At 42.2% G+C, this 10,337-nt stretch overlaps 1 protein-coding gene across 1 annotated transcript; it reads left to right on the forward strand.

Moving 5' to 3' along the window:
* Window positions 1-3,961: 3,961 nt before the first annotated feature.
* TCEAL6 (transcription elongation factor A like 6) lies at window positions 3,962-5,420 on the forward strand. Its single transcript, XM_043570921.1, is given in 4 exon segments — window positions 3,962-3,982; window positions 4,093-4,162; window positions 4,532-5,080; window positions 5,082-5,420. Coding segments are annotated over 4 exon segments (660 nt in total). The 5' UTR covers window positions 3,962-3,971; the 3' UTR covers window positions 5,112-5,420.
* Window positions 5,421-10,337: the final 4,917 nt, after the last annotated feature.

Consider the following 10,337-nt stretch of genomic DNA (forward strand, 5'->3'; position numbering starts at 1 on the left):
TATATTGTAAAGAGCAAAAAAGCAAAATATTTTTTTTATTTTTTAAATATGAAATTTATTGTCTAATTGGTTTCCATACAACACCCAGTGCTCATCCCAACAGGTGCCCTCCTCAATACCCATCACCCACCCTCCCCTTCCTCCCACCCCCATCAACCCTCAGATTGTTCTCAGTTTTTAAGAGTCTCTTATGGTTTGGCTCCCTCCCTCTCCAACCTTTTTTTTTCTTCCCCTCCCCCATGGTCTTCTGGTAAGTTTCTCAGGATCCACATAAGAGTGAAAACACATGGTATCTGTCTTTCTCTGTATGACTTATTTCACTTAGCATAACACTCTCCACTTCCATCCATATGGCTACAAGATGCCATATTTCATTCTTTCTCATTGCCACGTAGTATTCCATTGTGTATATAAACCAAAATTTCTTTATCCATTCATCAGTTGATGGACATTTAGGCTCTTTCCATAATTGGGCTATTGTAGAAAGTGCTGCTGTAAACATTGTGGTACAAGTGCCCCTATGCATCAGCACTCCTGTATCCCTTGGGTAAATTCCTAGCGTGCTATTGCTGGGTAATTGGGAAGATCTATTTTTAATTGTTTGAGGAACCTCCACACTGTTTTCCAGAGTGGCTGCACCAGTTTGCTTTCCCACCAACAGTGCAAGAGAGTTCCTATTTCTACACATCCTCTCCAGCATCTATAGTCTCCTGACTTGTTCATTTTAGCCACTCTGACTGGTGTGAGGTGCTTTCTGAGTGTGGTTTTGATTTGTATTTCCCTGATGAGGAGCAACATTGAGCATCTTTTCATGTGCCTGTTGGCCATCTGGATGTCTTCTTTAGAGAAGTGTCTATTCATGTTTTCTGCCCATTTCTTCCCTGGATTATTTGTTTTTCGGGGGTGGAGTTTGGTGAGCTCTTTATAGATTTTGGATACTAGCTTTTTGTCCGATATGTCATTAAAGCAAAATATTTCAAGGGTCATACACAGCATATGGTACATTTGGTACTTCACAGATGTTAGTTTCCCTCCTTTCTCACATCCATCTTTCCTTTAAAGGAGATCCCTTTGAGATAATCCAAATAGCATGATTATATTATATATATATAATATATTATAATTATAATATATAATATACATAATATGTAGATTATACATATATAATACACATATAATATACATATATACATATATATAATATATATATTATACATAATATATAATATATACACATATGTATGTATATACATGTGTATATATTACTATATTATATGTATATATGTATGTATTATATGTATATATGTATGTATTATATGTATATATGTATGTATTATATGTATATATGTGTATATTATGTATACTATATTATGTATGTATCCCATGTAGTTTAACAATTTTCCAATATCTTCATTTTGAAACAATGTATTATTATTACAGACATTCACATTAAAATAAGCCAGAATGGGTTTAGTAGACCATGTTTACTTGAATTAGCTTCCCGGCGCTATTGTAATAAACATAAACTTGAAGGCCTAAAACAATACACATTTATTCTTTTCTAGCCATGGAAGCCCTAAGTCCAAAATCAGTTTTACCAGGCTGAAATCAAAGCTGTTGGAAGTTTCTAGGAGAGGCTCACTTTTGGAGTCTCTAGGGAAGACTCCATTTTTTCTTGCCTTTTCCAGTGTTTATAATTGCTTTCCTTGGATCATAGCTCCTTCCTCCATCTTCAAAGCCAACAGCTTAGCATCATACTTCAGTTGTCACATTGCCACCTTCTGTAATAAAGGTAAAATGCAGATGAAGTTGTGTTGACTTCTCATTCTATGAACACAACTTCTAATTAGATCAAATTATTTTTCTTCTAATGTAGTTAAAGAAACCTTGAATTCCAAGTTTTTGTGTGCATGTTTAAAAACCAGAATGATAGCTGATAATATGTTGGCTCTATTAACAAAAGCATTCAGCAAACGATTATTAATAGTTTAAAATCAGCATCATCCTATGATTAAAACAGAAAATCAGTAACTATAGTGATTTGATATTACTTTAATCAAATTTATGGAATAATAATAATAAAATATTTTTTGAAGTTCATATTCATGAAAGGGAAACATCCAGACTTTTTATGAATGGCACTGTGAATTTAGTTAAAAAATTCAACATTGAGAATAAATTTTTTTGTTATATGGTGATAACATGAACACACATTTTGGTTGAGCAAAATACTGTAGAAACATCAATATTTTACTAAATTAAGAAACATGAAGAGAAAATAATTAGAATTAGTTGTGTCACATACATAATTCATTAACTGTGTAAACAAGATGTATTTTGCAAATGAAAATAGAAATGGTGGTTTCCCATATTTACACATAAAAACACTCATGCACACATATACTCCTGTGTGTGTGTGTGTGTGTGTGTGCGCGCGTGTGTGTGTGTATGTGAGAGAGAGAGAGAGAGAGACTACACAGTAGAAGCTACAACTTGGCAATTTTCTACTTCTCTGGTTGGGTAGTGGTTTCACAATGTGAAAGACAGAAAGGGAAAAACATAGGTTACTAAAAAGAGTGTTGTGAACCAAGGGTTATGATGAGTCCATGCATCTGTGGTACATTTAAAAAATGACCAATGCTTCCTTTTTTGCTTTGTAGCTGTCTGACACACTCTCTAAATAAGAAGAGGTCAAATATTGGAGTGCAAGTTTCAAGTGTGAAGAGAAGTGAAGGGAGAAGGTGAGAAGGAAGTTGGTGAAAGCAGTTTGGGGTATACGGATTTTGAGGTTCCTCAGGGACATTCAAGCAGTGGTAGCCAATAGTTGGCAAAGAGGGTCTAAAGCTCAGGGGAGAGGATAGCCTGGTGATGGAGATTGGAGAATCATCTGTGCTTAGAGGGAAATGAACAGAAATAACTCAGGGAGAGAGAACGTGTGGACTGAGGAGAGAGGAGGCCCAGGAACACAGCTACTCAAGGTGGCAGCTCTACTTTGGCGGACACTACCACCAGAGCTCTGGAGTCTGGCAGAGCCTGTCTTGAAAGCAGCCTGTGGGATTCCGTTGCTGAGTGCTCTCGGCAAAGTCGGGTACCCTCCCTGCGATCAGCTGTCACACCTGGCAATGACGTACCTCTCAGAGGGATGCTGTGTGAGGACCTGAGATGCGCGCCAGGTAAAGCACCTGCGGTAAAGAAGCCTCTGGGCTGCCCTCTCGGCGACCCCCTTTTGCCACACTGCTCCCCACCGTCTGTGGCTGGCTGGTCCCTACGGGATGGGGATGAGGGGGCGGAGCGGGGTGGGGAACCGAGCTTGGGTGACGCGGCGCTCACGTGACCGGTCGGGCGCCGACGTGGGCAGCAGCCCCCGCGCCCGCCTGCTCACCCACCCTGCGGTCCGGTGCCTGCGCTGTCCGCTCCCGTCGCCCGCGCAGAACCAGCTCCCTGAGCTGCCCGGGCGGCGGGCGAGGGGCCGGCGGGCTTTGGCGAGCCCGAGGAGGCACAGGGCTGCCCCGGGCCCCGCAGGTCCCTCAGGTCGGTGTGAAGGTGGGTGCTGCCGGTGGCCCCGGGCAGGGGTGGAGGTGGATGGGAGTAGGATCTGGGAGCAGCGCGGGGTGGGGAGGGGTCCGGGAGGTTGGGGAGGAGGGGGACGCGGCGGGGAGGTGGGCAGGTGAGGAGGGAGCATCTTGCAGCAGGCTCTGTCGCCTCCTCGACGCCCCTCCTCTGCGCTCTCCATACATTTTTGGACCCGAAATGGGAGGGGGGCGCCCCCGCAGTGCGACAGTGAAATGTAGACAGACATATTCTAGAAATAACCCCCTCTCACACTCTGCACCTAAGTGGAAATATTGACCTCCGCAAAAAGAGGGTGAGGGCGGGCGGCTTGTCTGCAGGGGAGGGGGTCACAGAGATCCAAACAGTTTGGACAGCATCCTGGTCTGGAGCCTGAGGCCTGGAAAGTAATGGCGGCTGGGATGCGGGGGAGGTAAGTGAGGGAAATGTTGCATGAGGAGGGCCCAGATTCAGGAAAGAAACATCAATTTGCTGAGAGCAAATTGCTGAGACGCCCTGCCCCTGTCTCCTGTCTGTCTGCAGGTCTGTGTGTCTGTCCCCAGCACTCTGCAAGACTAGAAAAATAGGAAGAACCTGTTCAGAATCCCTGCGGGTGAGTGAAAGGAGGGAGGGACACTGGACAAAAACAGTGAGGGGAGGGTGTAGAAAGCACAGCTTGGGCAGAATTTGAGAGCCCCACTGCCCATCCCCCACCACATATATTGCACACACCCCACCACGCTTTAGGATGGTAGAGAAGATGGTAGGGCCTGCCAAGGAAATGGTTGGCTCTCAAGTGTGGGATGAATTGTGGGGTAGAGGGTGGGCAGAAGACACACTTGGAGGGCTGGGCCAGGTCAAAGGAACCCAGCCAAGGGGAAAGATGCCAGTACTATCAGGACCTGCATTCCACCTCCAAGCCCTCAGTCTCCCTTGTCTTCTTTATCTTCTCTTCCCCTTACCACCTCACCACACCCCCCAGTACAGGAAAAGAAGGGGAAATCTCAACATGGAAAAACTCTACAATGAAAATGAAGGAAAGCTGGAAATCGAGGGAAAGCCAGAAGACGAAGTAGATACAGAAGATGAAGGAAAATCAGATGAGGAAGAAAAGCTGGAAGTGGAGGGGAAGCCAGGGCATGAGGGAAAGCTCCAGAATGAGGGACAGCCAGATGATGAGGGACAACCAGAAGACGAGAAAAAGCAAGAAAAGCAGGGCAAGTCTGAAAATGAGGGAAAACCACACAGTGAGGGCAAGCCAGAATCCCTGGCAAAGGCTGAGAGTGAGTCGCGGGCTGCCGAAAAGCGCCCAGCTGAAGATTATGTGCCTAGGAAAGCAAAAAGAAAAACAGACAGGGGGACAGACGATTCCCCCAAGGACTATCAGGAGGACTTTCAGGAAAGGCACTTGGGCAGTGAGGAGATGATGAGAGAATGTGGAGATGTGTCAAGGGCTCAGGAAGAGCTAAGGAAAAAACAGAAAATGGGTGGTTTTCATTGGATGCAAAGAGATGTACAGGATCCCTTTGCCCCAAGGGGGCAACGGGGTGTCAGGGGAATGAGGGGCGGAGGTAGGGGCCAAAGGGGCTTACATGATATCCCATATCTTTAATGTCTTTGACGTTCATTTCTGATTTCTCTAATGAGAATATTGCTGATCCTGCTGTTCCTGGCAGGCATTTGCCAGGCTATGTGCTTTAAATTTAGGCTGATACTTTGCTTTAGGTGTCACTCTTGGTTACCAGCAGCCTTTTGATCCAACTACAGTGTTCTCTGTCTTTTAGTAGGGGATTTTCACCCATGTGCATGGAAAAGATGTTCATGGTACATTGTAAAATAACAATAAAGATAAAACCATTTGCAGAACCATATATACAGTATCAGCCCATTTTTGTAAAAATATATTGGCATAATGCATTTGTTCACAGAGAAGACTCTGAAAGTGTGTTACACTAAAAAGTAGACAATATTTTTTCCTGTATGGTAGTCAAAGTAGGGCTCACCTTTACTAAAAAATGAGTTCAACCACATCATGGTTTGGTTAGGTACCTCTGTGCCATTCCCCTGTGTGCATGCCCATCCCCATGTCTTTCCCTAGTTGTAACCATGTCAGTGATCACCGCTGCTCCTCCTGAGTCCTGTACCATCCTATGGCTCCCACCATGTGTGATTCTTTTTATTTGTTCACTCGTCTCTTTTTCCTAAAGGATATATGAATTATGTTTTTTATAATTAAAAAATAACTAAAACCAGAAAATAATACATGATTGAACTGTTTAATGAGTTTAAGAGGGCAGTGAAGATACTTAAAATTCCTGTTGTTAGAACATATGATAATAGGTAAAACTCCCATTTTCTGGGACTAATAGCTAGAGGAATCCACCTGGCAGTTAGACCCATTTCTGTAAGGGTCAGTGTTGTCATTTGTGATATGGGGATATTACTTGCTTCATGGGCCTGCCAAGTGGATCAGATGAGGTACTGAGGATGTGAGCTGTGTTGTCACCCAGCCTCTACCAGATACTTAAGGGAAAAATGGCTCCCACACCATTCCCATGCAAGAACAGGTATGTGAATGGAATCAGACACTTGGAGCAGGACTGAGGGAGGTCTCACTTGTGCCTGGTAACAAGTCTAGGCAGCTAGAACATGAATGCAATTGTCTCCTGGATACTTCCATGTCCACTGAGCTCTGTGCCCTTTCTCCTGGGTACTGTACTCATTACTGATACTGTCTAATGAGGAGGAGGCCTTAAGGTGCCAAAACCCTATCAATTTCTCTAGAACAAATGCCCACCCACCCTTGACCCTTATAGAAGTGTGGGTGGGCTTTTTCCCACTTGAATTACAATTATTCAGTTACCTGTTAGCAGCTGAATGCTAGTGCTACTTGGGACTCTAATATCTGTTATTTTTTAGCAAAATGACCATTTATGTGTATTTTTTAGTTTGTGTGTTTTTGCATGCATGAATATCCTCGTCAAATTCAGATATCGCAAGCTAGACCAGGAAAAAAAATATATCTGTATGATAAAAGCTGTGCTATTCTTACAGGTTAATATCTGCAAACTCTCTTTCCTAGGTTGAATTCTCTCCCAGGAAACTTGTCAGGCCCCACATAAGCAATTCAGCAGACCCTTAAACATATTTAATTTTTAGGTCCTTATTCATGAACATGTTGTGTATAGACCAGCTGCATCAGTATCACCTGAGAGTTAATTAGAAATGCAAAATATCACGGGGTGCCTGGGTGACTCAGTCAGTTAAGTGTCTGACTCTTGATTTGGGTTCAGGTCATGACCTCATGGTTCATGATTTCAAGCCCCACATTGGGCTCCACACCAACAGTACGGAGACTGCTTGGGATTCTCTCTCTCTCCCTCTCTCTCTGCCCTTCCCTTGATTGTGCATGTTTTTTCTCTCTCTCTCTAAAAATAAATAAATAAGCTTAAAAAAAGAAATGCAGAATCTCAGGACCTCCCTCAGACCTACTGAGTTAGAATCTTCATTTTAGCAAGATCCCCTGGTGATTCCTTTGCACGCTGAAGTTTGAGAACCACTGGCTTAGATGGAGACTCTTTCAGGCTCTCCACTCCCATGTTCCCATAAAATATGTGCCTGGAAAGATAAATATATGCACCATATAAGATACACATCACAGATTATTAAATAGACCTACGTTTTCCAAACTGCAGTTACCCTTCCATGCATTGGTAGGTCTTGAAACCAACTCAGTGGGTCAAGACTTTGAAATTTTTAATGAAATAAGATAGAATAAAGTCAAATAGAAAATATAAAATTGCATTGCACCTATGATGAATATCATGTAAAATTTGTGTTTCAGTATGTGTGTGTGTGTGTGTGTGGGGTGGATGTGGGTGTAACATGAATTGTGATGAGAAAATATATTTCTTACTGTGGGATGTGGTTGTAAAAAATTGAGATACACTGCACTGGACTCTTTGCATCTCAAATCCTATCTAGTCCATTTCATACTTGTATCCCTAGTGCCCAGCACAGTAGCTGACAAATTGTAGGTATTTAATAAAAAGCATAAGTAATAATGACTAATTCAGGAACCCCAATTTTTCCCCAAGCCTAATCCCTGTCTACATAAATAACTTTGGACAAATAATTTTAATTGTCTAACAGGGTTTACTTACATTTCCAAAAGTATCAGGGAACCATGAGCTTCACAGAATGGATAGAGCCTACTGCAATTCACAGCCAGATTTGCCATTAGTAAGAATACACACACATACACACACACACACACACACACACACCAGCAGCACCAAGGAGAGCCACCAGCTGGAGACAGTGTGGTTTCTCAATCCCAGGAAGATAGACTCTGTAAAGTGAAATTAAACAACTGTGTAATCTGTGCTGTAAAAGGATCCAGTGGAGGACTCTGTATATGCCACAAGAGCACAGCCTCACAAAAGAACGGTATGCCTGCCAGAGTGAGAGGCTAGGGTAAGGAGCTGCCCTGGAGGGATAACAGTTGAGCTACCTGTAGATGATCTTTCCCCAGTTAGCCTGTGGGAATCAGGGCCTTAGATTTTAGAGACAACATCTATCACATTGGTTTTTTTGCCTCGACTCCATATGTTTTCCAATTTTGAGTGGTACCCAGAGCAAGAAAAAGGTCTATGGGCTATATATGGTGCAAGCTTCTCTGACACTTCAGCCTCATGACCTGCAGACTCAAGTGTATTACATTCCTGCTATGTAGAGTCTATGAAGCCTTAAAAATTCCCAATAATAGAATTAAAAACCACACTCCCAGTGTTTTCGAGCAAACCATGCCCTCTTCTTTTAGCAATTAGTCTGTATTTGGGAAGCTGCTCAGTTGGGCTTCCTACCAGACCCTGGTAGAGATTGAGCACCTAACAATGAGGTATTAATTTTCTGTATGAATGAGACACCCATTAGGAACTTGTTTCTATTTACTCTGTTGAATAGTAGAGTTTTGTGTGAGCAACTGCAACTTGATCTAAAGGGCTGGGCTTGGGTACATCAGGAAGGCACAAGTAAATTACATGATACCTATTACTGCTACTTCATTGTCTCTCTCTCTCAACCATCATGTATGGCCTCATGAGAGTTCTTCATTACCAGTTAGAAGATGATCCAGTTTATGGATGTATCTTCTTGATATGTTGACAATAGATGCAAGTAGATGTCTGCTGCATTATAACCTCACTCAGGAATGACTCAGAAAAACATTGGGAAGGAAACATGTTACCAGTGGGTAGAAAGCTATGTGGTTCATGTAGCTGTTCTCTTTGTATAAAACTCATGTCTGTAGGTATGGATCTACTCTGACACATATGCAATGATGAAAAGATTGGTCAGGGACTTTGGAAAGAATTGAATTGGAAAATTAATAACAGTGCAGGCATTTGCATCCCATGATATAATTATTTACTATTGCACAACAAACTACCACACAACAGCATGATTGCACTCTCTGCTCAGGGTCTCACAAGGCAGACATTAAAGTGTCAGCCACAACGAGTTCTCATCTGGAAGTTCTGGGGAAAAATCTGCTTCCACATTCATTTATGTTGTTTTCAGAATTCAGTTCCTTGCAGCTGTAGCACTGTGGTACCACATTTTTTTTTTTTGCTGGATATCTGCTGAACTGTTTTCAGCGTATAAAAGCTTGCATTCTTTACCACAAGTCTCACTCCATCTTCAAGCCAGCAATAGCATATTGACTCTTTCTCATGCTTCTAATCTCTGACTTCTCTGTATCTGACTCTAGACCCCTATTTAAAGGGATGATGTGATTACAACAGGCCTACCCAGATAATTTTCCCAAAGTCCACTGGTCTGAGACCCTAATTACATCTGCAGGATGGCTTTACAGAAACACATGAATTAGTATGTGATTAAATAACTAGAAGAAAAATATATATGCAATGCCAGCTGGCAATTTGGTAGGCAATCTTAAAATTCTTCATACCACAGTCCACCTTCTGATTCCTGAGGATTCATGTCCTTTCCAAATGCAAAACATATTCACCTTCTCCCAAGGTTAACAAGAATCTCACTCCCTTACAGCATTAGCTCAAAAGTCAAAATCTCATCATCTAAATCACCTAAACCAGATATGGGTGAGGATCCTAGGTATAATCTGTTAAGTACAGTTCCTGAAGATATTTCTCTCCATCTGAAACTCCATGGGCCCATACACTAAGTGGTCATGGTGACAGAGTTGGATACTATGACTGGGCTCCGCAACATTGCCTTCCTATTACCAAGGCTGACCTGGCTACTGCCACTGCTACGTGTTCAAAACTCCCACAGAAGAAGACAATGCTGACCCATATATTTGGCACAATTTCCTGGTGCAACCAACTAGCTGCCTACTGGTAAATTGATTATATTGGAGCCCTTCTTTCATAGAATAGAGGAGTCGTAATTTTATTCCTAAAAGTAATAGATATTCATATCAGTGGAAGAGTTGCCTTTACTGTCCATGACACTTCTGCCAGCATAATCATGTCTTAGTTGCCTGAATAGTGCCATACACAAAATCACCAAAATATTTTTCAACCAAGGAATTGATTTTGCCACAAAAGATAAAAAGAATTTAGCTCAATCTCATAGAATTTACTAACCTCTGACTTCTCTCATTGTGAAGATTTGGTGATAATTCTTTTTTAAATGTTTGGTAGAATTCAGCAGTGAAGCCATCTGGCCCTGAGCATTTATTTGTGGGTATTTTTTATTACTACTTTAATCTCTTCACCTGTTACAAGTCTATTCATATAATCTAT

This window comes from Prionailurus bengalensis, chromosome X (assembly GCF_016509475.1).
Source record: "Prionailurus bengalensis isolate Pbe53 chromosome X, Fcat_Pben_1.1_paternal_pri, whole genome shotgun sequence".
Classification (NCBI taxonomy): Eukaryota; Metazoa; Chordata; class Mammalia; order Carnivora; family Felidae; genus Prionailurus; species Prionailurus bengalensis.